We start from the raw sequence: 24,348 nt of genomic DNA, 5'->3' as shown, positions 1-24,348 counted from the left end.
CTGTTTAATAAATTATTTTTTTTAAGTTGCTGTTTGATTACATCCTCATTATACTGCACCTGTCCTAGTCCCAAGGGCTCAGGAACATCAAATTGGGACGAAGATATTCTGATAGAGAATTAAAATTCACAATACCGTGGCTGAAGCGTTTCACCCAGAAACTGCCCTTAGTAAAGCAACCTTATGACGACGTTTGGGTCCGTCCAAGACAGTCTACCTCCTCCCTCCTGCTTCCTCTTGCTGCTGTTGCTGCTGCTTCTACACTCTTTACTGTTATTTCTAGCACCACTACGTCTACTGTCTATTGTTATTACTCCTACTACGCCTTCTATTACATATTACTACTAATATACCAGAATCTCAATGTAATTAAACTTGTTGAAACAGTCATCGTCCCGGTAACCATGATGGTGAGGGTGGTAGTTGAGTGTCTCCAGTCAGCGTGTCACAACCATTGTGGTGAGGGTGGTGGTTCAGTCTCTCCAGTCAGCGTCTGTCATAATCAGTGTGGCGAGGGTGGTGATTCAGCGTCTCCAGTCAGTGTTCCTTGGCATCACGTCCACTCAGATGAGAGGTAAGATAACTAGTCATATTATCGTTCTTATATACACTAACTCTCAAAAGTTGTATGCACTGAGAGGTATATACTCTCTTAAGAGTACATACGTTCCTTGCTTATAAAGTATTAAAGTATTCTTTATGTTAGTGTGCATGTACATTTACAGCCTTACGACCCTTGTGCAGTTAATGGGCGCTAAACATTAACATCTGCTGACCTGTTCACAAGCATTTCTGCTTTCGTTTATAAATGTTAATGTAATTTATTGTCATAGTCAATATTTGAATTCTTATCATTACTAAAGATCACAAATTAAAAGGCGTTGATTTGATAGACCAGCTGTCACTGTTCTAGATCCTAAAAGGCCTAAAAGACCTTGATTAAATTATCATCTGATAAATAGGTAACAGAGGCTACCCGCACATCTATCCTTCAGTGTTTTAGCCTTATTTAGCTTTGCTTATTCGGGAACGATCGCTTTACCAAGGCCCAGTTTTTTTTTTTTTTTTTTTTTTTTGTGTGTGTGTGTGTGTGTGTGTGTGTGTGTTATATTACTCCACGAAAATCATGACAGAGATACCTTTCTATTAAGCCATATTAGGTTACTTAAATGTTAACCTGAGCAGTTAGTGTAGTGTACCTGCTGAGCATCCTGTCAGCGGCGGCAGCGACAGTAACGACAAAAACTCAGGATCACAGTAGTTCTTGCGTCGTAAGACGCCATTGAGTAAATACATATTTAAAAAAAATACATGTTCTTGACACTGATGCATTTATATATATATATATATATATATATATATATATATATATATATATATATATATATATATATATATATATATATATATATAGGGGTCCACCTCAGGTGTAAATTGTGGGACCCATAGCCTCGGAGAAGTGGATAAAAAGGCTTCAAGGAAGAATATTTGGATTTCTTCCTGAAGCCGTTTGAATATTCCACTTCCCCTACCACCCCATCTTTTAATAAATATTTTTTTTACCAATAGGAGAATTTTATTACATAATATGGTACAGAAGATTATATATATATATATATATATATATATATATATATATATATATATATATATATATATATATATAAAATCACTCAAGAGTTCAGATATTTAATAATAACGAGGTTATTGGTTGGTTTTATACATTATATTATGCTGTCTAATTCTTCTAATCAGAGCGAAGTATGGATACTGTAGCAGGATATAAATGTCTTTTGTTAGTTAAGAGCGCCATTATTATACTACATAGTCTGTCGTGTTCTTTCCAGTCTGAAAATAGTTTGTGCTCTCGAACACTGAGAGTTGTTTAAGATAGCGATTAGGCAATAGTATTTTTGCATTGGAAGTGTTTCATGGCAATATCAAAGAGATGCGGAAAATGTTATTTCTAATGGGCATTATTTATTTAAAATAGTGGGAGAAATCAGTCTGAGGACTATATGTATAAGCCGTAGAAAAAAGTATTTTTCCTAGGGCCACTTGATTAAATAACTGGTGTCGGTCATCAAGAAGACATGATTTAAGAAGGTTCGTTGTTCGTCCTGGGATGAGGGGCTAATTCCACTATTATTCCCAGGATATATATAGTGAAAAATAACAAACTTTTAGGTAACTTCTCCCCAAGTTCACTGTTTTGTCTCCTCCATGAACGAAGGATGGATGACTCCTTTGAGAGGGTGGCTGATGTTCTTGTGGGCCTTTCCTCCATATCTAGTTTACATTAATTACATCCCTGACAGCCACTGACTAGTTCCCCGATGGGAACTGACCTCTTTCCCTGCCTGACAGAGTCCCAGGAAGCAATATCTGTTAGTATGGGAGAATTGTACATAAATTTGTTAATGTCCCTCCGCTAATCAGAGAGATGTTTTATTTCTCAATGTTCCTGCATCTTCCACCTTCCTTGTATTTTTGAAGAGCTTAATTTTATTTGAACGAGAGGTGCGCTCCCAGAGTCTGCTGTTCTTGCTGTTCTCACAGTTTTGAGAACAGCCTCGCGGCTCTTCCACATCCCCCCCCCCCTCGAAATTTCTCGAAGGGTCAAATTAGCATTACATTTTAATACACAATTATTAAATTATTCAAATTTACACATGCTGATTTTAGGAAAATTAAAAAATTTCCACATAGATGAGGGATTTATCCTCGCTAGGTTCGCTGAACGACCTCACAAGGCTAATTCTAGGGATAAAATTCGTATAATGACGACAGGCGAGTCAATAAAGCCACTTCGGGCTCAACTGGTACAGGCTACGGCTCACAGTTGAGGGACCGGAGTTAGGTATCTGGACGAGTTGTCCCTGTTCACCTAGCAGTAAGTAGGTACTTGGGTGTTAGTAGACTGTTGAGGGTCGCATCCTGGGAGAGAAGATTAAAAGACCCCAATGAAAATAACAGAAATTAAGGAACATTGCAGTAGGCCTTCTGGCCCATGCTAGGCAGCTGTAACTCGCACCAACTTCAACCTATATTTAAAGCTACCCAACATTCTGTGCAGTCTGATGACCTTGGCTTCGTTGGGTTATCCTGGGTTACCAACTATCCGTGTTGACAATCCTAATAAAATCATTTACACAGAGGTGCATAGGCATCTGTCATCTAATGCTTAATTTTCCCATATATTAAAAAAATCAATATAGTTTTCTTTATTAAATCATAATAGAAAATGTAGAAATACTCTCAAGTTTATGGGTAACTATGAACCATAATAATAATAATAATGCCTTTATTTCTACAAGTACATATACATGATATACAGTCCTAGCTGACATCAGTGACATACTATATAGAAAGCAGCTTTTTATGCAGAGCATTTCGGGCAAATTAGGTCAATTTTGTCCCAGGATGCGACCCACACCAGTTGACTAACACCCAGGTACCCATTTTACTGATGGGTGAACATGGACAACCAGTGTAAGGAAACACGCCCAATGTTTCTACCCTTTCCGGGAATCTAACCAGGACACTCAGCGTTTGAAGCGAGAACTTTGCCATCAGGCCACAGGTCACAGAATATATTTATCGTATTTACCAAGATTAGACGACCACAAAGATTTTCTTTGTCTTATAACCCCCAGTGTGTTAACCCAAAATAATCCCAGAAAGTCAGAGTAACATTTTACTGGTTATATCTTTAAGTGAACCTTTTAAGGATGGGACCACTAACAGTTTAAGTATGTTTATTTAGGTAAAAGTACCTAAAGTACAATTATCATACATAGGATAACCCAAAGAAGTCAGTGACTTATTTCTTGTACGTACCTATTTACTACTAGGTGAAGAGGTATCAAGTGCACGTGGTGTTTGTACCTCTCGCTCAGTCTAGACATTGAACAGGAGTCCTTTAGGTTGACTGTTAGAAATTATATTTGAATTGATACACTTTCCATGACCCCAAGAAACAGACTTAACGATATGAATACATTAGTTAAATTAAGTAAACATTGGATAGAACATTTTAACTTTATGTACTCTATGCAAACTGACGTTCACCATCTTGCAGGCAGAGTCGAGATATTCTGACCTTCGATTTCCTTTGCTGTTAAATGAATTTGTCACCACTTTCTTCGGAATGGCAAATTTTTGGACATCACACGGTTGGAACATAAGTAGTTGTATCAGTGTCGGTCTTCAGACTTGCAAATTTCGGATCAATCTTTCACATGCTTGTCGGTAATAACCCTCGATTTAGACTGGGCAGTCATGACCTAACTCCATGATAGCGATTATTTTCCCATTATCATTACCTCCTTTTCCTACATTCGTCCACATCGCTACAGGTGATGACAATTTGAGCTGGCTGACTAGAAGTCCTGCATGCTGCATGCGTCTTGCGTCCCCCTACCCTCATTTCCACCCTTTCCAATACTTCCTATACTAAGTCATTATTTACCCCTTCTCTCTGATGCCAGTGTTCTTATCCCTTATACCTCTGGGAAACATCCCGCATGACGGATCAGTATCTCGTGTTTAAGACCGCAAACATTTTGCTTCCCCATGAATAAAATTACCAATAAAGGACTAAACATACTTGATGTCACTATGTCAATTTACTACCTTTGTGTGAACTGTGGTAAAGGTGCGTATGCTAACAGCGGAATAATACCCAGCACCTGTCCTTACCATTGTCCGCAAAGCCGACTAACTCTGATGTTGCTAATACCCTGGGTCAGCATTTTACTAAGTTTTCTCGTGGACTACAGTTGTCTCCTGTTCATTACAAACCCGTTCAGGAATATTCTTCCCCCCCCCCCATCCTTCATTTTTTTTGCTTCACCACTTGTTAGTCCGCTTATCTTTGCTAAACTTCTTCAATCACTGAAGTACCGGCCTACGGTGGACTGGTCATGTGCACATTTTTGTGCTTGAGCCTTCGGGGTCTTGCCTTTCTCTTATGCCTTTTTAACTCAACCGTTACATATCGTTGACTTTGCAATATCAATATGAAAACTTGAGCATTATGCATAATTGTAGAATTCGATACTGAGAGATGCCTAATTGTCTGTTCCCACACCAGCTTAACTTTGAGTTGATTCCACCATCGGTGAGTTCTCACCGTTGTCGATCATCTGTTCGTTATGGGAATCCTTTCCGATTTAGGTGAAGCTTACGACACTCCATGAAATATCACATTTTTCCTAAGTCCATAATTTTAGCTTTAAATTTACAGAAAAAAAACTCTTATTGACTTCCTCTTCAGAAAAGGTTCCTTCATGCTAGTGAAGGGTTCTTGATGACAGAGTACCTTCCATTCCATGGACTGCTATATGGCCTCTACTCGATTTAGCGCCTGCCCTTGAATACAGTAATAATTTCGGAGGTTTTTCTGTGCTTGAATCAGTAACAGATTTTCTTAGTTTCCTTCAGAACACAGGTTTACCACAGAACTATGTACCTGGCATCACTGTCAGAGTTATAAATGAACTCTTTCCCGTTCTCAGTTGTCGGATTTCCTTTTGTCTTCGTTGATAATTCGCTGATGCTGGTGTAGCCACCTGGTGGTCGCCTCCTTACAAAGCGATATTTTAAAGGTACATGAAGTTGTGCTTCATAACATGACTAACTTCTCTACATCCATAATGTTTTCTGCAACCTTGACTGAGGTTTCGCACGCTGCCCGGTTATTTCAATCTTCATCATCCCCGGCTGTTCCTGCATATTTTCTCACTTGAGGCTTCACATGGGACCGATTCTTCCTCTTTTTCCCTACTATCCCTATATGTCTTTTATATCTGGATAGGAACAATTCGTTTTATGAATGTAATTGTTTCATAGTTGTGGTCTCCCGGGTTCGCATTGATCATATCAGGCAGATACAAATCTGATTAACTGTTTAACTTCTCCGAAAATACCTTTTATTTCATGCAGATTCTCATTGACTTTTAAGCACATGATGCACTACGCTCTGCCCCTTCCCCCTTTATTTATTATTTGTTCCCATACTCATTTTCCTATTGACTTTTCTTTTTAATTCCCGTTCATAAGCCCCTTTTTAAGGTGCTGTATTTAATATGTACCATGAATTTATCTTCTATCAGGAATCGTCACTTTGAGACAAATCACCGTCGCTTGAGGATCAGGAACACACATCTCACCCATTGCTAACTGTTCGCAGGGGCTGCTGCCCCCGTGTGTTGCCTGTAACATGCCAATGACTGTTGATCATATTCTAAAAGCTTGCCCTCGGCTTAGGCCTTGCCTCCTACGTCATGGCTTTAATTAGAGGTGCTGTGAAGACCGGGAATATTTAGGATAATCTATGAACATTAGGGATTTTTAATTGGGATTTTTAATTGATGCTGAGTATTTTAACTTGGTATGGTAGAATTTGTTTTGAGTGTCCTTTTCTTATATTGCTGATTTTTTCTGTTTTCATTGTGTTGTATTTTTTTGTGCCTATGAGCGCTGAGTGGCCTACACGGTCAAAGTGCTCCGTAAATGCCACTATCTTGGAGTCATAACTTTCCAAGAACTTTTAATAACATTCTTCAAAGACATCCTCATGAATACTGTGTGAGCATTAAACCCTCTCTAGCTAGTACAACAGATATGCAATGAGAGTTTGAGGCTGAATCACCATTCATTCCTGGTGTCAGGTTCACGAGGCACTACACCACAGTACACATTATTGGTAAGTCATAAGACTGCAGGAGGAACTGTTAACAATAAATGTACAAGTGTAAGAATCTTTTTGAGTTGTCAGCTTGATCAGTTGGACAGAGGTTGTATTGTAGTCCGTAGTGTGTGTGTGTGGGGGGGGGGGGAGGGGGTGCAAACAAATTATTACGAAAAAATATTTTTTTTTTAGTTTTGAGAGTTTGAATATTTGCAGAGTATAATTAGATTATGACGTAAAAATTTAAGTTTTAATTTACAACCAAATAAGCGATCTTTTATTTTTTCATTTGCAGGTCTCAACTGGCAGTGTTAATGAAAACATATTATTATTATTATAATAAAAAAGAAGCGCTAAATGATGATATAAGAACTTCCTGGAATAAACCAAGAGTTTCCATCAAGCCGGTGAAGGAAAACTTCCCATAGTAAGAGCTTTAAAATTTTTCCATTTAAAATCGCCTTTGTATTTGAAATTATTTCCTTCCATTACAACGGAATTCCTCTAAAACATTCTCGCTACATTAATACTAAAGTCATTACTTTTCATCAAAAATTATATAATAGGAAGTCTGAGTAGGATATTGGATATTCATGAAACCACCGAAGAGGTATTCATATTAGTGCTGGTTTACGTTAGGGAATTTCAGCCAAGTATGTGACAAAGTATTATAAATACTGCCTTAATAACCTTGTGCAGTCAGTAGTCTTGTAACACTGTATTAGTATACATGTACGTGTATTATCTAGTAGGGTTTGGCTTTTGAGGTTCAACTGTTGCTCCCGCCTATTAACTCCCTGTTGACAAGCTTCATCTGGAATTATTGTAACTTTTTTATAACTATGTATTGTTTCTGCTTCACCTGTGTTGCTCTCTAGTCTACTCTACTTGTCTGCTGCTCTATTTTAATGTTGTAAGTGTTGTCTGTCTCTTCAATTCGTCTCTTATTCAGCTTACTCAGTTGTGGGTCCTCTCGTGTTAAAACAATGTCCCATGTTTATACTTCCTAATATTCTGTATGTTGTGATCATAAGACCTTATTTTACCCAAAGTTGTAGTATATACGTGAATTTTCTTCCTTAGATTCGGTACGATCTTTGTGATATAAAAATTTGAGGTTTAAAGATTTTGAGTTTATTAAAGAACAAACTTCACGCCGGCAGAACGAATTCTAGATTTGTTGGGCAGATGTTGTGTATAGTCTATAGACTTAATCTTTTCTTCTGATCACCCTCTTATGTTTGCTCACTTACCCTATTATTTGGTTAATGTGTGTGAGGAAATGTATGTTTGGACGTGAGTTTACATGTGCGTGCTGCTGGGGAGATATGCTTGTGGTTTAATTGGTAGCAGTTTCAGCTCTCACACTGAAGGACCTGGGCTGGGTTTCCAGACGAGAGGAAGCGTAGGACAAGTTTCCTTACACCTGCTGACGGTGTTCGCCTAGCAGTGAGTGCATAACTGGGTGTTAGTTGACTGGTGTGAGTCGCGTCCTTATACCTGGTGGGTGTTCCGGGGGTCAACGCCCCCGCGGCCCGGTCCATGACCAGGCCTCCTTGGCGAGAGGATTAAAAGGACCTCAATGGAAATAAGAGACAGCCTTAGTAACATGGTTTTATTGGGTTATTAACCCTGTTAATCCAGTCTTTTGGCTCAGGCAGATTAAACACACAGGCTTTGATCAGTATATAGATGGGTGGTAGAATGATCCAAGTCTTGTACTTGTCCAGAAAGTCATAAGCCACGAATGTCGTCTCGTGTAGTATACAATACCATGAGTGGGTACGTGTGTGTACACACGCCAACGTGAGTACTGCCATTCATGTGTGTATTCATTAATTTGTTCCCCCTCCCCACTCATTTGTGGTTGCAATGGTAGTCTCAGCTCCTGGCTCTGTATTTTAACTTGCCGGGTTTACTATCATCCCCTAGCGGCCAGTGATTCTCAACTAGGGGTAAATTTACCCCTTGGAGGCAATAAATTCCATGTCAAGGGGTAAATATTTGTGCGCTCTTTTCGTGCAAAACCTGAATAATTTATTTTTTCTAACCTTGTTTTTCTGTCCCTTTATGATTGGGATAATTTTTTTGTATGGAAATAAGGGGGTAAATGGAGAAATACATCAAGCCGAGGGGATTAATGATTGAATGAAACGTTGAGAATCCCTACGCCTAGCCTCATGGGTCCTGTTATACTCAATCTTTAGAACTAAATATTTAACCTGCCTCCACGACTAACCTCATTGATCTCTCCTGAATTATAAATGATGAGGAAAATGTTGGTGGGGAATAAGAGTTTCTGGGAAGAAAAGGTCTCTCAAATGCAAGACTGAGTGTTGCCAACACACACAGGTGTGAATCATTGTTGCAACAAGGAAAACACTGGCGGCAGTGGAGGTGTTGGAGATCACAGTGTGGCGTAAATATTATGCATAGAATATGTACTGAAAAAATGGTAATGCGGCGTTATGAAATGCTTAATTCAGATAGAGGTATACATGGTTTTGTCATTTACGTGAAATTCAGGAGAAAAAGTTGGAAGGAGTGCAGATCTGGAGTGGACGGATGGAAGTGTAGGGAACGTTTCAGGAAGTGTTGAAAGGTGGTATTAAGCGGTAGAGGTTTGAACATTCAAGAGGCACGTGCGAGTGTCATAGATGAAGAAGGTTGTAAGAGCTCATGTGTTGTTGGAGTGTGAAGAAGAAAAAATCTATTTAGAGAATCAGATAGATCTGAGTGTTGGAGGCGGGAAGTACATTACATATACTCTTGGAAAATGGTTGAGGATATTGTGGTTTGTTGAGTATGAATGTCTACAATTCTGGAAAGAGCTGAAGGAGGAGCAATGATAAACGCATTTCCTACTCTTGATCAACCTTCGTTGATTGGAAACTGTCGATAAAATATGAACCTATACTCCAAACATTATTTTCATATAAATTTATGTTTAAGTTGTATTTTTGTAAAGCATTGGCATATACAATATTAACAAAAATATAGTTTCAAACCAGAGGAGAAAAAAATCAACGTCATGTACACAAATTTATTATCACATTACAATTATAGCATGAGAATATAACTCTGCAACAGTAAGAATTCACAAATCACACGGATACTGTAACTAGCCTCTCGTTCACTTCAGCTGAGTGGCGGCTGGGACACGTAAGAAGCTCCCCACATCTCCAGAGAGTCTTGAAGAGCACACTGGCAGGCAATACTTTGCTTAATATACTTAAATAATAGTTTGCTCGCTCAGGATAAATTACTATAAATAAAAGCGAGTTTGATTTCAGTGTAAGCTAAAATTATATGAAGGAATATTCATATTCCTAGTTTTATTTATATTAAACATATTAATATCAGTCAGCAACAACCGTCTATACTTGATTTTTCACTTGACCTGACACACTTTATTTTTCATTATATATATTAACTCGACACTCGCTGACACACACACACACACACACACACACACACACACACACACACACACACACACACACACACACACACACACACACACACCACCCCCACACACTGCAATACTGGCAAAGGTCACGTGTATATAGTTCAGGACATTTATAAACGTTTTGCCACGAGTGACGTCAACAGGACTGATGAAGCTACTCGTGGTGAAACGTTTCCTTTAATAAATGTTCTGAAGCGTACTCTAGTGTTCTTTTGCACATTTTGTGGGTATCATCAGACCATTCACAACCACTGCAACACAGATCACTCACAACCACTGCAACACAGACTACCACCAAAAGCACCACTACGCTTCTAAGACAACTATCACTCTGACACCCTCGCAACACACCTACATCAGAAACACTAGAGTGCGTGGCACACAACACTAACGCACATAACAAAGTCAATTACAAAGAAATCTCTGCCAACTGAAAGACAATCAGCTAATTACAAAAATTCATATCATATTGACACGAAATTATGGAGTTTCTAGCCGACAAAACTCGCCGAAATATGTAGGAGAAGCAATTTTCTGGCCATAATTCACTCTACGCGAGGTCTTTTGGCGGGAAAGGACCAGTAAACCTACTTGATTTACAGCTCGACATTTCCTAATCAATGCAAGGAAAAAAACAAGGGACATTGGTGAAAGTCTACGGGTCCCACCTGTTCGAAATTTGCCTGCATTTGACTTGTTGTGATCTAGGACTCGATCATATCTACTGAAACTTGGAGTTAGCCACAACCTCAATATTCCATGTGTTTACCATCGTGAGACTTGTCTTTGGATGAAGCTTCCAACTAGTCTCTCTCGCCCCTGTAACTCGCATTTCAAACGATTTCTTCCTGTCTCCTCTATCGCATCCCCTGGTATAGTACAAGTCATCAAGTGTGTCCTAGTACATCTTACAGCTCGGTCCTCGCAGTTAGTATCCTCCTTCAGCTTGTATTTACCCAAATTTCTCATTTTTTAAACTAATTTTTGTTAGAATATTACTTTAATACTCTAGGTTTATTTTATAAGAACGTTTTCTGGTGTATGAGAACAGTTTTTAAAACACGAAGACTGTAAATGAGGATACTCGAGGGATATATGAATAAATGTGCATAATTTTAAATTATCGCTAGCCCTTGTGGCTTAGCGCTTCTTTTTGATTATAATAATAATTTAAATTATCGCAAAGATCACAACATAAACAGAAATTTTATGGAGCAGAGAATGAAATTTAATAGTAGCAATATGAGTGGACATTCTACTTATCTATACCCGTAATGTTCTGTCTAAAACTATGACAATACGTCACTGCATACATGTACACAGTAGCATGTTACTTATTATAGTTTAATATAAATGGAATTATGAATGAAATGATCTAATCACTACAAACTGTAAATAAACAATAACAACTTGTTTGTAAAAGTGATCACTGATTTATAAGCAAAGATCGCAAGCGGTTTAAATGCAGGCCATTCACATACATCTGCGTACACACACACACACTACAGCATATTCTTGTAAACAGAAATGGTTTTAGCCATACACACAAGTGAGTTCTTGGTAAACTAGTCATCTTTCCACATCTCTTTGATCTGTCACACAAATTCTGACTGTACTGTCTTGACCTTTCAAAACAATCTGGGATCTTATCCTCGTATGAGAGACAGTAACAAATCCTCAGCAGTGACGTTAAGACCCTTAGCAACAGTTTCCCAATCTGGCGGTTGATATTTGAAGGAAATGCAAAAATGTATGAATATGGTGTACAAGCTTGTCTTGTGTGCCCATTTTAATGAAGTAAATGTTAGTAATAACAGCGCTGACTTGCCTTACATGTCATGCTAAAATAATGAGTCAATGTTTCACAAGTGTCGCGCAAATTGGGGATGATTATTATAATCATAACCAAGCGCTAAAATCGGGGATGAAGCTAGACTGCTTAGGTTGGTCCTGAGACATTAATAAGTCGCGGGAGAGAGAGAGAAAAAGGGAGACAGACGAAATAGATTGTCCGGTGACAATCTAGTGTTCTCAGTTTCTCTTGATGGCGATTTAATAATGGTCCTGGGTGGACCGAAACGCAGACTAGTTTGTTTTAATTTTTGGGATAGTTTTGCACTGTTCCAGCCACGGTACTCGGTTATTCTTCATATTTTATACCCGACTCGTGAAAATTCGCTCTACACACGTTTACGTAAGAACAATTAGTGTTTGGTATCATGTGTTCACACAACTTGGCATTTAAAACACACAGTTCAGTTTAAAACTTACTCAGTACAACTGTCTAATCTATTTTTTTTCTATACGTGTGTAGCCTGCTATATATTTATCTAAACAAAAACATTCCTATTTTTTTACGTTTACAGACTAACACTTTCACTCCTCCAACATGTGACGTAACGAAGATTCACTACTGTCTACTATACGCTCATATGCAAAACATGGCTGTACCTGGATCATTTAACTCTACCATCAACGAGTTATTTGCATTAAATAACATGCCTTCATTTACATTTCCAGCATCTCCACCTTCTGAAGAAATTCTCAAATTCACCAAAAACTTAATCGCCAACTCTTCTGCAGAAGTTCCATCAACACCACCAACTAGTGACGTCAATCCAACAACGACCAATGAGAAGCCTCCACCGCCACCACCTCTCACTGAATCCAATCAGAAGCCTTACCACCAGAAACATCTTCTAATTCGTCTACTGAAGTTGAAAACGAAGCAACACCACCTTCCTCTACTCCACCACCGCCTTCTCTACTTAGCTCACGTCGATTACCTGGAACACCATGGGTTAAACACAAAGGACTCATATTCTACACCACGAGGCTATACCCTGCAAGCATGACTCACCTAGAACTCATCCAACATCTCCAAGACAACACTGTATCGTACCAAAGCGAAGAAAGACCATTCCCTACCTACAACCAGATACTCCACCAACTCCAAACCAACGAATACTACTACAGCTCTCCCATAAGTGTGATACAACTCTCTCGAAAACAATTTACCGCACTGATAAACGGTTTAAGACCATAACCAACTCATCCTGCTTGCTGCCTTCTGACACTCCCAGCTCCTGCCGCTGCCTTCGCCATCCTCTCCTAGTGAGCCAAGCAATGACATCAGTCAAGCCTCTCTATCTACGTCTCCAGTACTTTTGTACCACATGTCCCAAAGTGGTTGGGCCACTTGCCTTGATTCCTCCTCTTCCCCTCCTCACCATCCTTTTCCAGTTATTTCCATCCTTCCTTATCCTTCTTCCTTCCCATCTTACGACAGCTCTCGTCGTCCTCGATTCGATTCGACTAACACTTTTATTTCCACAACTGTAAATATTACTAAACAGAGACCATCCCTTGAGGTAATCTTTAATGTCAATCTGCCACAGTTTCTGTGACATCTGGTGCTCTCCTGGAAGTCTGCAATTTCTGGAGATTTCCCATTTCCTGCGAGTCTTTCATTTACCAGAGATCAACACTATATTAACCTAGTTTCATGACAGTCGCCTGTAATTCGTGACTAAAGTACCCAAATAAAAACAGCCTTATAGTTAGCAAGTTTCCTCTCGCATTACGATTTACCGGCTTTAAATTATTACAATAATCATAACTAGGCGCTAAACCCACAATGGTCATACAGCCTGGATTGCGGAAGTTTCATCGGACATCAATTTCCAGCATGTATTTAACGCTTCATCTCCTCCCTCATAGCCGTCTGCATGCCGTAGGCGATGTTCTTCATGAGGAGGTCCCAGGCAGCCTCCACTTCCTCCGTCCACTCGTCCTCCAGCGCTGGCTTGATGGCTTGCAGGAACTGAGGACCCACCAGCTGCAAAAAAAACGACCACCTCAGATACAAACTCGAGGAATCATGTGTTAATCACAGGTACATAAATTATGTTGAACACAGACTAATACAAAGATAAAAATAACTGAAAAAAAAGAATGAAAAAACAAGAAATAATACACGAAAATAAAAGACGGAATGTGTTGAGAGTTAATAATGGTGGATGAGTGGTGATGGAGTCGGGTGTTGCGGTGTAAATATCGAGTGGGGAAAGAGGGATGTAGTGGCAAATTTGTGGCATATTCGATAAAACATGGTGTGTATATTTTTGTCTAACCAACAGATGTATGGATGTTAGAGTCGAGACGATGAAAGAATGGAACCCCGAGTGGAGGACTGCCAGATGTAGACGAACGTAACCTACACAACACCCAACACAGCACAGCACCCCCCCCACAGAGCAACACACTACCCCACATAGCACAGCACACCACCCTACACAACACACCACCCCACCCAGCACAGCACACCACACCACCCCACCACATCCCCCACAGCGCACTACCCAGCATTTCTTTTTCATCGCTTCTTCAATTCAAATGTGGTTTGTAATCACTAGTTCCTATGTATATCCTTGTATATACCGAGGGAGAAATGAAGGAAGGTGTGCGTATCAACACAGTAAACATCGCCCTGGCTGTGGAACAAGCAGTGAAGCACATCCTATGTCCGGTGCTGTTTCTGGTATTTGTGAATGACATGACGGAAGGAATAGACTCCGATGTGTCCCTGTTTGCAGATGATGTGAAGTTGATAAGAATAATTCAGTCGGACGAGGACCAGGCAGAACTACAAAGGGATCTGGAGAGGCTGCAGGCCTGGACCAGCAATTGGCTCCTGGAGTTTAACTCCACAAAGTGCAGAGTCATGAAGATTGGGGAAGGGCAAACAAGACCGCAGACTGAGTACAGTCTATGGGGAAGAGACCACAAACCTCACTCGAGGAAAAAGATCTTGGGGTGAGTATAACACCAGGCACATCTCCTGAGGCACACATCAACCAAGTAACTGCTGCAGCATATGGGCGCCTAGCAATCCTAAGAACAGCATTCCGACATCTTAATAAGGAATCGTTCAGGACCCTGTACACCGTGTACGTTAGGCCCATATTGGAGTATGCGGCACGAGTTTGGAACCCACACCTAGCCAAGCATGTAAAGAAACTAGAAAAAGTTCAAAGGTTTACAACAAGACTACTCCCAGAGCTAAGAGGAATGTCCTACTAGGAGAGGTTAAGGGAAATCAGCCTGACGACACTGGAGGACAGTATATAACATAATAAAATACTGAGAGGAATTGACAAGGTGGACAGAGACAGAATGCTCCAGAGATGGGACACAGCAACAAGGGGTCACAGTTGGAAGTTGAAGACTCGGATGAATCACAGGGATGTTAGGAAGTATTTCTTTAGTCACAGAGTAGTCAGGAAGTGGAATAGTTTGGGAAGCGATGTAGTAGAGGCAGAATGCATTTATAGCTTTAAGTAGAGGTATGATAAAGCTCATAGTGCAGGGAGAGTGACCCAGTAGCGGCCAGTGAAGAGGCAGGGCCAGGAGCTGTAACTCAATCCCTGCAACCACAACTAGGTGAGTACACACACACACACGTGCTCATATTTAACAGGCCTAGTGTCTAATCGACATGTGCCTAGGACAAAATGGTAACTAACTAACAGCGATGATACTGTACAAGTCAATGGAACAAGGGACAGCTAGCACTACCCAGCCTCCCTAGGCATGGGCTGGTCTTGCTAGCACTACCCAGCCTCCCTAGACATGGGCTGGTCTTGCTAGCACTACCCAGCCTCCCTAGACATGCGATGATCTTGCTAGCACTACCGGTCCAGCCTCACCAAATACGGTTCAGAGTCTAAACCCGGCTTGGCCTAACTGTATAGAGATGAGGTTCATTGAACACAGGCCTGATCTTACCTCTATGTGTTGAACTTGGGCTCCATAGTGGCAGTGGTTGCGGCCACACTCCTGGACCAGAGGCACCAGCTTCACTGGCTGGTCCAGACGACGTACCGCTTTCTCTACGAAGCCCATCACTCTGAAGTATTAGAAGCAACACAGTAATACCGGAGAATAGGATTACTTCATCACATTAACAGTATACAACACCGAAAAAGGTAATGAATAAGACAAGTCGGACAGCCTTGGTAAGAGGCGGTCAGTCTCTCAGGCTTGACAGACTGACCACCACCTACTGATTCAACGATCACGTGAAGACTACTGTTTGTCTCCAGTGTTCTCCTGTGTTCAAGTGAAGAAGTCTCTTGTGCAGGCGAAACGTTTTTGCAATATATTAGTGTTGTGCACGTGTCTTATTCATCAACAGAAGCATTTTGCTGAGATTGTATCTCAGTTCTTTGTAGAAACTAATAAATTAAATGGTCGTATTTTTAAATATGTAAGTATACCCAGCGGAGTCTGATAAAGACTCACTGTGGTCTCTAAGCAGCGCTGTATAGCCCTTGTGGCTTAGCGCTTCTTTTTGATTATAATAATAATGTGGTCTCTAAGCCTGAGTCCCCTCAAGGAAGGTTCCTTGATGTTGGTGAGGGGCTCTTGATTTAGGGAACTGGATCTGTGCTCCAGTTCCCCGAATTAAGCCTGAATGCCTTCCACATCCCCCCCCCCAGGCGCTGTATAATCCTCCGGGTTTAGCGCTTCCCCTTGATAATAATAATAATAATCTAAGCCTGAGTACACAGTAAGCAAGCAACTGAGGCGCCACAAGTAAAACCCAATACAATGATCAAGTATACTGTATTAAAAGGTAACTAGTCCACAGCTGAAATGTTACATTATTATTACAATCATCTCTAAGCGCTAAACCCATAAGGGTGAGGTGTTATAAAATGTGTCGGGTTTAGAAGTAACCTTAAGTTGGGACTGGTAAGTCAGCAGCAGTTCGAACCTCTGGGAAAAATCTTTGATTTGCTATCCTCTTCAAGGGGGGCTCCTTGGCGTGGTGAAGAGGCTCTTGGTCTGAGGAATTAGCCCTGTCGGTCTTCTTCCTCAGACCGAACCTAATTACCCCCCATTCTCCCCTCCCCTATCCCATCCTCCCCATCCTCCCCTTTTTCCATTCCTCCTCCTCCTCCTTACCCCTCCCTTTTGCCCTTCCTCTTTTTAGCCTTCGTGATTTCTCCCACAGGCGCGCTAGTTCCTAGGTAGGGGAAAGGACACCGGGGTCGATCCCATTCCGTTGAGGTTTCTTGGCGGTGGCGTAGTTTGCCGTGGAATCTGGATTGCCTAGGGATGTCCCGATCCCTCTCCGGTATCCCGGAGTAGCTTTGGGTGTCTTTTGGGCGACGGGTGTATCTCTGGAAGCCACCTTTCGGATTCCGGGGGTGGTGGCTGAAGGAGGTATGCTTTGTGGCGGATATCCGGCCGCCCTCTCTTTTGTCCACCGAGGTAGCTCGGCAGATGTGAGGTTGCTATCCCGGATTGCTGGTTTACTGGCATGAAGGGTAGGGTATGGCACGGGTTCCATGCTGCATCTGCGCTACTAGCGGTGTCGAGTCCTCTTGGGCGCGGAGGGAGATTTCCGGCCCTTTCATTCCTCCTGGGAACTATTCCTCCCCGCTCCCCCCTTTTTTTATTCTTTTTTTTGTTTTTATTTTCTTTTCTTCTTTCTTTTTTTTTCTTAAAAACAAAAAGCAAAGGAGTAACCTAACCATGGCAGCCCTAGTCCATGAAACCACTACCCCCGGGCCCCTTCTTGATACCGCACCCCATTCTGACCCTGCCTTGTGTTTAGACCACTCTTCGGACACTCCTGATGCCCCTGTACCTCTTGCTGGTGCTGTTTCCTCACCCGCTTCAGGTACCGGGGCTTCGACTGACTCCTTCGATTTGTCTGAACTCCGCTCTCCTTTGACTATGCTTCCGGCTTCTCCCTCTACGGTACGGCAATTTTCGAATCGCCCACCCATTTCATGCCGGACCAACTCCGGTCCTACTCCTAAACGCCAACGTCAATCTCCTGATGATGCTCCGTCGTTACCTTCCCATTCTACTCGGAAACGACCGACACGTCAAGCACTCCCTCTCCACGCTCAATTTCGGACCACACAATGGACTAAATTCTTTACTTTAAGACCAACTTCTTCTTCTGCCTACCTTTCTGACCATAGTATTGCCAAAGCGCTCCTGCGTCATGTTGGCAGAGATATTTCATTTCACGCTCTCAAGAGCGGTACGCGCATCGTCACTGTCCAGAATGCTACCCAAGCTCATGATCTTTCTCTCCTTTCGAATATCGATACTACTCCTATCACTATTGAAAAACATCTTTCTCTCAATTCTTGTAGTGGTACTGTCATTCTGCCCCATACCATAGTCCAACAGAATTTCCAGTCATGTGGCAATGACATTTTTGAACAGCTGGAACTCCAGGATCTCCCAATCCTCAAAGTAGACACTTATGTCCTTCCTGCCCGGGGGCGGAGACGTTACCCTTGCAATGTGGCTCGTTTAACTTTTGACAGCCGAGAACTCCCGTCCTCTGTATATGTCGCGGGACATCGGTTACAAGTTCGAAAGGTGATACCTACACCGCAACAATGTAGAAATTGCTGGCGTTTTGGTCACCCAGCGAAATATTGCAGATCTATGGCCGAATGCCCAGTCTGTGGTGCCGACAACCATTCTAATACATCTTGCAGTCAACCTCCATCTTGCCTTAATTGTAATGAAGCTCACCCTTCGTACTCCCGCCGTTGCCAGGTCTACTTAAATGAACGTGAAATCCGTTGCCTCAAAGAGGCAGAAGGTCTCCCTTATGCTATGGCAGTTACTCATCTCCGCCTCCAAGGGAGACTACCCCGTGTTTCTTATTCTCGTGTTTCCAAACATCCCCCCACTTCTGGGGTCCCATCTTCTGCAGCCTCCTCTGTTGTTACCCCTCCCATAGCCATTACGGCATCTAATCCTTTTGCTGTCCTTGGCTCTGACGTCCCGACTACAACTCAGTCTGTTCTCGCATCTTCGCGTCCTTCCTCACAAGCCCCAGTATCGACAAGACCTCGTACGACACCTAATACCAATCGCCCCTCTACTCAGAAGTCCAAAAAATCCACATTGCTCAAATCTTCTTTGCCCCTTCCTTCCCTTCTTCCACCTCCACACGTTACCTTTCCAGTCTCTGTACCTAGTTCTTCCCCTCTCTCTGGCTCTATTACAAGTGTGGAGATTCACCCTCCTCCTCGTACTATGCCTTCCACCCCCGTCCCCTCCCAAGTTTCTCCCTCTTCTGTCACCTCCCAGGTTTCTACCTCTTCTGTCCCCCCCCACACTTCATCTCCAGTCCCTTACACTTTTCCCTCCCCCTCTACTTTGGTACAGTCCATTACTGTCCCAATCTTTACTCACCCTTCTCCTCCTATCTCCAATATGGTTTCCCATACATCTTTGAATTCAGAAACACTTGAAGCCATTTCAGAATATATTGCAGAGACTAAACCTTCAATGGACACTGATTCACTTCCTGTTCCTTCTCTTCCCTCTCCTCCATCTTCACAACCCCATTCTTCGCAACGCTCCGTTCCTTCGCTACTTGAACATCTTCCAATGCCACCACACGTTGACTTTTCTAACCCTTCTAGTCCGTAGGTGCCTTTACCTACAGATTCCTGATATTTTCTTCATCGCCAATCATGGCCTATTTACAGTGGAATATCCGCGGCCTCAGGGGTAATCGGGGTGAGCTTCAGATGTTGCTTTCCAGGTTTTCCCCTGTTGGTGCTTGCTTACAAGAACCAAAATTACACTCGGCTGTTTTCCAACCTATCTCAGGCTATAATTTATTGTATTCTTCGGATCCTTTCTCAGATGGGACCTTTAATGAAAGTGCCCTTCTTCTACGCAATGATATTCCGTACTGTCAACTATTTGTCCATACCTCGCTGCATTACACTGCAGCCCGTATCCACTTGAATAAGTGGTTTACAATATGTTCTTTATATCTCTCTCCTTCTCGAGCATTTTCTATCCCAGACTTTGCCTTTCTTGTTTCATCCTTACCACCACCACTTCTGTTACTTGGTGATTTTAATGCCCACCATTTCCTCTGGGGGGGGTCTCATTGTGACTCACGTGGCATTCAGTTGGAGGCTTTTCTTGCCTCTCACCCCCTCCATGTTTTAAATACGGGTACTCCCACCCATTTTGATCCTCGTACTCATACTCTCTCTTGCATCGATCTATCAGTCTGCTCTTCCTCCACTGCACTAGACTTCACCTGGTCTGTTCTACCAGACTTACATGACAGCGATCATTTTCCGATCATTCTTACTTCTCCTTCCTATTCACCACCTTCCCGTAGCCCTCGCTGGCAATTTGATCGGGCAAATTGGGATCTTTACTCACACCTCACTGCTTTTAGTGAGGTTCCTTCTTCATCCTCCATTGATGAGCTCCTACACATCTTCTCGACATCAGTTTATACCGCAGCTTCTCATTCTATACCCCAAACCTCAGGCAGGCATTCTCAGAAGTGCGTGCCTTGGTGGTCTCCTGCTTGTGCTCGTGCAGTACGTTTGAAACGTGCTGCATGGGGCAGGTACCGGTACAATAGAACCGCTGAGAGACTTGTTGATTTTAAGCAGAAGCGTGCGATCGCTCGCCGTGTCATCCGTGAAGCTAAACGCACTTGTTGGCGAGACTATGTTTCCACCATCACCTCTGCTTCTTCTATGAGTGCAGTCTGGAAAAAAGTGAGGAAATTGAGTGGTAAATACTCTCCTGACCCGGCTCCTGTTCTACGGGTCACTGGTGTTGATATAGCAAACCCTCTCGACGTTGCCATTGAACTTGGCACACATCTGGTCCATATTTCCCGAGGGCTCCATCTATGCCCCTCGTTTCTTTCCTCAAAGTCTGCCAGAGAGTTAGTACCCTTGGACTTTTCTTCTCTCGGAGAAGAACAGTATAATGTGCCTTTTACACTTCAAGAACTGGAGGCAACGCTCTCAGCTTGCCGATCATCGGCAGCTGGGCCTGATGACATTCATATTCGTATGTTACAACATTTACATCGGTCAGCCCTTGTAGTCCTCTTACACCTCTTCAATCTTATTTGGGCACAAGGAGTTCTTCCCCAGCTGTGGAAATCTGCCATTGTTCTCCCTTTCCGCAAACCGGGTACTACAGGACATGATGCCTCCCACTATCGCCCCATCGCTCTTACAAGTGCAGTTTGCAAAGTGATGGAACGCCTCGTAAATCGACGTTTAATGTGGTATTTAGAGACTCACAACAGTCTCTCCGCTAGTCAATATGGCTTTCGTAAGGGTCGTTCTACCATAGACCCCTTACTACGCTTGGATACGTATGTTCGTAATGCCTTTGCGAATAATCACTCAGTTATTGCCATATTTTTTGACCTTGAGAAGGCATATGACACAACTTGGAGGTATAATATTTTGGCCCAGGCCCATTCCTTAGGCCTCCGAGGCAATCTACCATCCTTCCTTAAGAACTTTTTAACTGACAGACATTTCCGTGTTCGAGTCAATAATGTTCTTTCCCCGGACTTCGTCCAAGCTGAAGGTGTCCCTCAGGGATGTGTTCTAAGCACAACACTTTTTCTCCTTGCTATAAATGATTTGGCCTCTGTTCTTCCACCCAATATTTGGTCATCACTCTATGTTGATGACTTCGCTATTGCTTGTGCAGGCGCTGACTGTCACCTTATTGCAGTTTCTCTCCAGCATGCGGTCGACCGTGTTTCCACTTGGGCCACCACACATGGGTTTAAATTTTCAAGTACCAAAACTCACCAAATTACTTTCACTAGACGCTCTGTTATCTCCGATCATCCTTTGTATCTCTATGGCTCCCGTATCCCCGAACGTGATACAGTCAGGTTTCTAGGCCTTCTCTTTGACCGTCGGTTAACCTGGAAACCTCACATTACCTCTCTGAAGGCAACTTGTCACAGCCGGCTAAACCTTCTTAAAACCCTTGCTCATCTTTCCTGGGGAGCTGATCGTCGAACTCTGCTTCGCCTACATTCAGCCCTCGTTTTATCGAAACTCGATTATGGTGACCAGATTTATTCCGCGGCCTCTCCTGCTACTCTCTCTAGCCTTAACTCTATCCATCACCAAGGCTTACGTTTGTGCCTTGGTGCTTTTCGCTCTTCCCCTGTTGAGAGCCTCTATACAGAAGCAAATGTTCCATCCTTGTCTGATCGCCGTGATGCCCATTGCCTTCGTTACTATGTACGCTCTCACGATCTACACAATCCTTCCATTTATAGAATGGTCACCGATATTAGTAGACATTCTTTATTCGTTCGCCGCCCCTGTTTGCTCCGTCCCTTTTCTCTTCGCCTACTTTCACTCTTGTCTTCCCTTCAGTTACCACCTTTATATGTTCATGTAGCATCTCACTTTTCCCTACCCCCCTGGGAAGTTCCAGCTGTTCGGGTCTGTTCTTTCTCACTCCCTTGCTCGAAAGCTCAACTGCCTACGGTGGCTTCCCGCTCTCTTTTTCTTGATCACTTCCACTCTCATTCTCATGCCACCGCTGTGTACACAGATGGCTCTAAGTCTTCAGACGGCGTCGGATTCGCAGCAGTGTTTCCGGACAGCGTCGTACGAGGGCATTTACTATCTTCAGCTAGCATTTTTACTGCTGAACTGTATGCCATTCTTGCAGCACTTATTCGTATCGCATCTATGCCTGTGTCATCATTTGTAGTAGTCTCAGACTCCCTTAGTGCTCTACAGGCTATACGAAAATTTGATACATCTCATCCCCTAGTTCTCCGTATCCAACTTTGGCTACGCCGTATCTCTACCAAACATAAAGATATTGTTTTTTGTTGGGTCCCTGGTCATGTCGACGTACAGGGCAATGAACAGGCAGACACTGCTGCGCGGTCAGCAGTATATGACCTACCAATTTCCTATCGAGGTGTTCCATTTCTGGACTATTTTGCTGCAATAGCTACCCACCTTCGCACCCGTTGGCAACAACGTTGGTCAACTCTGCTCGGTAACAAACTTCATTCTATTAAACCGAGCATAGGTTACTGGCCGTCTTCTTGTCATCAGTGCCGAGGTTGGGAGACCACTCTCTCCCGCCTTCGCATTGGCCACACTCGTCTTACTCATGGGTATCTCATGGAGAGGCACCCTGTTCCTCTCTGTGAGCAGTGTCAAGTTCCAGTATCGATTAGCCACATTCTGTTAGACTGCCCTCTCTATCAACGAGCACGCAGAATTTACCTCCAACGTCGTCTTCGTTCTCCTACTCTCTCTTTACCTTCCCTTCTTGCTGATGGACCCTCCTTTAATCCTGACTCTCTCATTGACTTCTTGACAACGACTGATTTACTCCACAAACTCTGATGATACTTTTCGCACTCCCCTCAGCCCTTTCTGGTTCAGTCTCTTGCTGCCCTTTACCCTTTCACCATCCACTGCCCCGCTGTTATCCGTAACCTGTTGCTCATCCATCTCCCTTTTGCCACCTGATGCCCTCGCTTCCTTCCTGCCCTGCAGCGCTGTATAGTCCTTGTGGCTTAGCGCTTCTTTTTGATTATAATAATAATAATAATTTGATTTGCTATAAACGTTTAATGCATTTTCACAGTGAATCACTGCATCCACATACAGGCGAGTGTACACACGTGCACACGCACGCTTGCGCGCGGGCAAGTCAAAGCCATGCCGACTAACTAATCCTATCTAAATAGGATATTTCCAAGGCCGTCATATTCCGTAACTTTTGAAAGTTTCAAAGACCACTAGGTGTGATTCGGCTGCCATTTTTACGTAAAGGATTTCCCTGCTCTCCTTGCATCATTTCTTCCTCGCTTTCATTTTCACGCTATTTCCTAGTGGAACACCTTGGTTTTGATCCTATTCTCCGTGTTCTCTTGAGGGTAGTCCCTGGAGTCAACCTAGATCTAACCTTTCCTTTCCACCAAGGAGCAAGTAGGACCATCCAAGGCTACACCCAGTATTCCAGCACATTCTCACTCATTCCACCATCTCAATGCTCATTCCGTGTATAAAGAATACCCAGGAATACTCTACCTCAGCTTACGAGCTTTGGCCCTCCTTACCCTTACGCCCATTATTAATCCCCTTCAGCCCACCAAAACCTCAACTGTTGCTGCCTATCTTCTCTACAAGGTTAATCCATAAGGGATCTAACCGTTACAAAATTGAAAGAGTCAATGCAGGGGTTTACACAATACCCAGTGAAGGCTGCGACAAAATATATGTAGGTGAAACAGCAAGAAACCTCGAAACACGTCTCTATGAACACATTGCTGTATGTAGGAACGATAACTTGAACAACGCCT

At 42.6% G+C, this 24,348-nt stretch overlaps 1 protein-coding gene and 1 long non-coding RNA gene across 4 annotated transcripts in view; one reads left to right on the top strand and one right to left on the bottom strand.

The window, feature by feature from the left end:
* Positions 1-179: 179 nt before the first annotated feature.
* On the top strand, positions 180-12,824 carry LOC138854191 (uncharacterized). Its single transcript, XR_011393420.1, has 3 exons — positions 180-574; positions 6,990-7,121; positions 12,684-12,824. It is a non-coding gene; the product is annotated as an uncharacterized lncRNA (long non-coding RNA).
* Positions 9,730-24,348, bottom strand: part of glob1 (globin 1) — a 307,913-nt gene continuing 293,294 nt past the window's right edge. For all 3 annotated transcript variants that reach the window (XM_070095922.1, XM_070095920.1, XM_070095921.1), the window contains exons 4-5: positions 15,951-16,071; positions 9,730-14,001 (exon numbers count right to left, since the gene is read on the bottom strand). In XM_070095922.1, the coding sequence (XP_069952023.1) occupies positions 13,858-14,001; positions 15,951-16,071 (265 nt within the window). In that variant the 3' untranslated portion in view covers positions 9,730-13,857. The remainder of the gene's footprint in view (positions 14,002-15,950; positions 16,072-24,348) is intronic.

This window comes from Cherax quadricarinatus, chromosome 51 (genome assembly GCF_038502225.1).
Source record: "Cherax quadricarinatus isolate ZL_2023a chromosome 51, ASM3850222v1, whole genome shotgun sequence".
Taxonomy (NCBI): Eukaryota; Metazoa; Arthropoda; class Malacostraca; order Decapoda; family Parastacidae; genus Cherax; species Cherax quadricarinatus.
The sequence above is the reverse complement of the archived record's forward strand: the minus strand, read 5'-3'. Positions and strand labels throughout refer to the sequence as shown.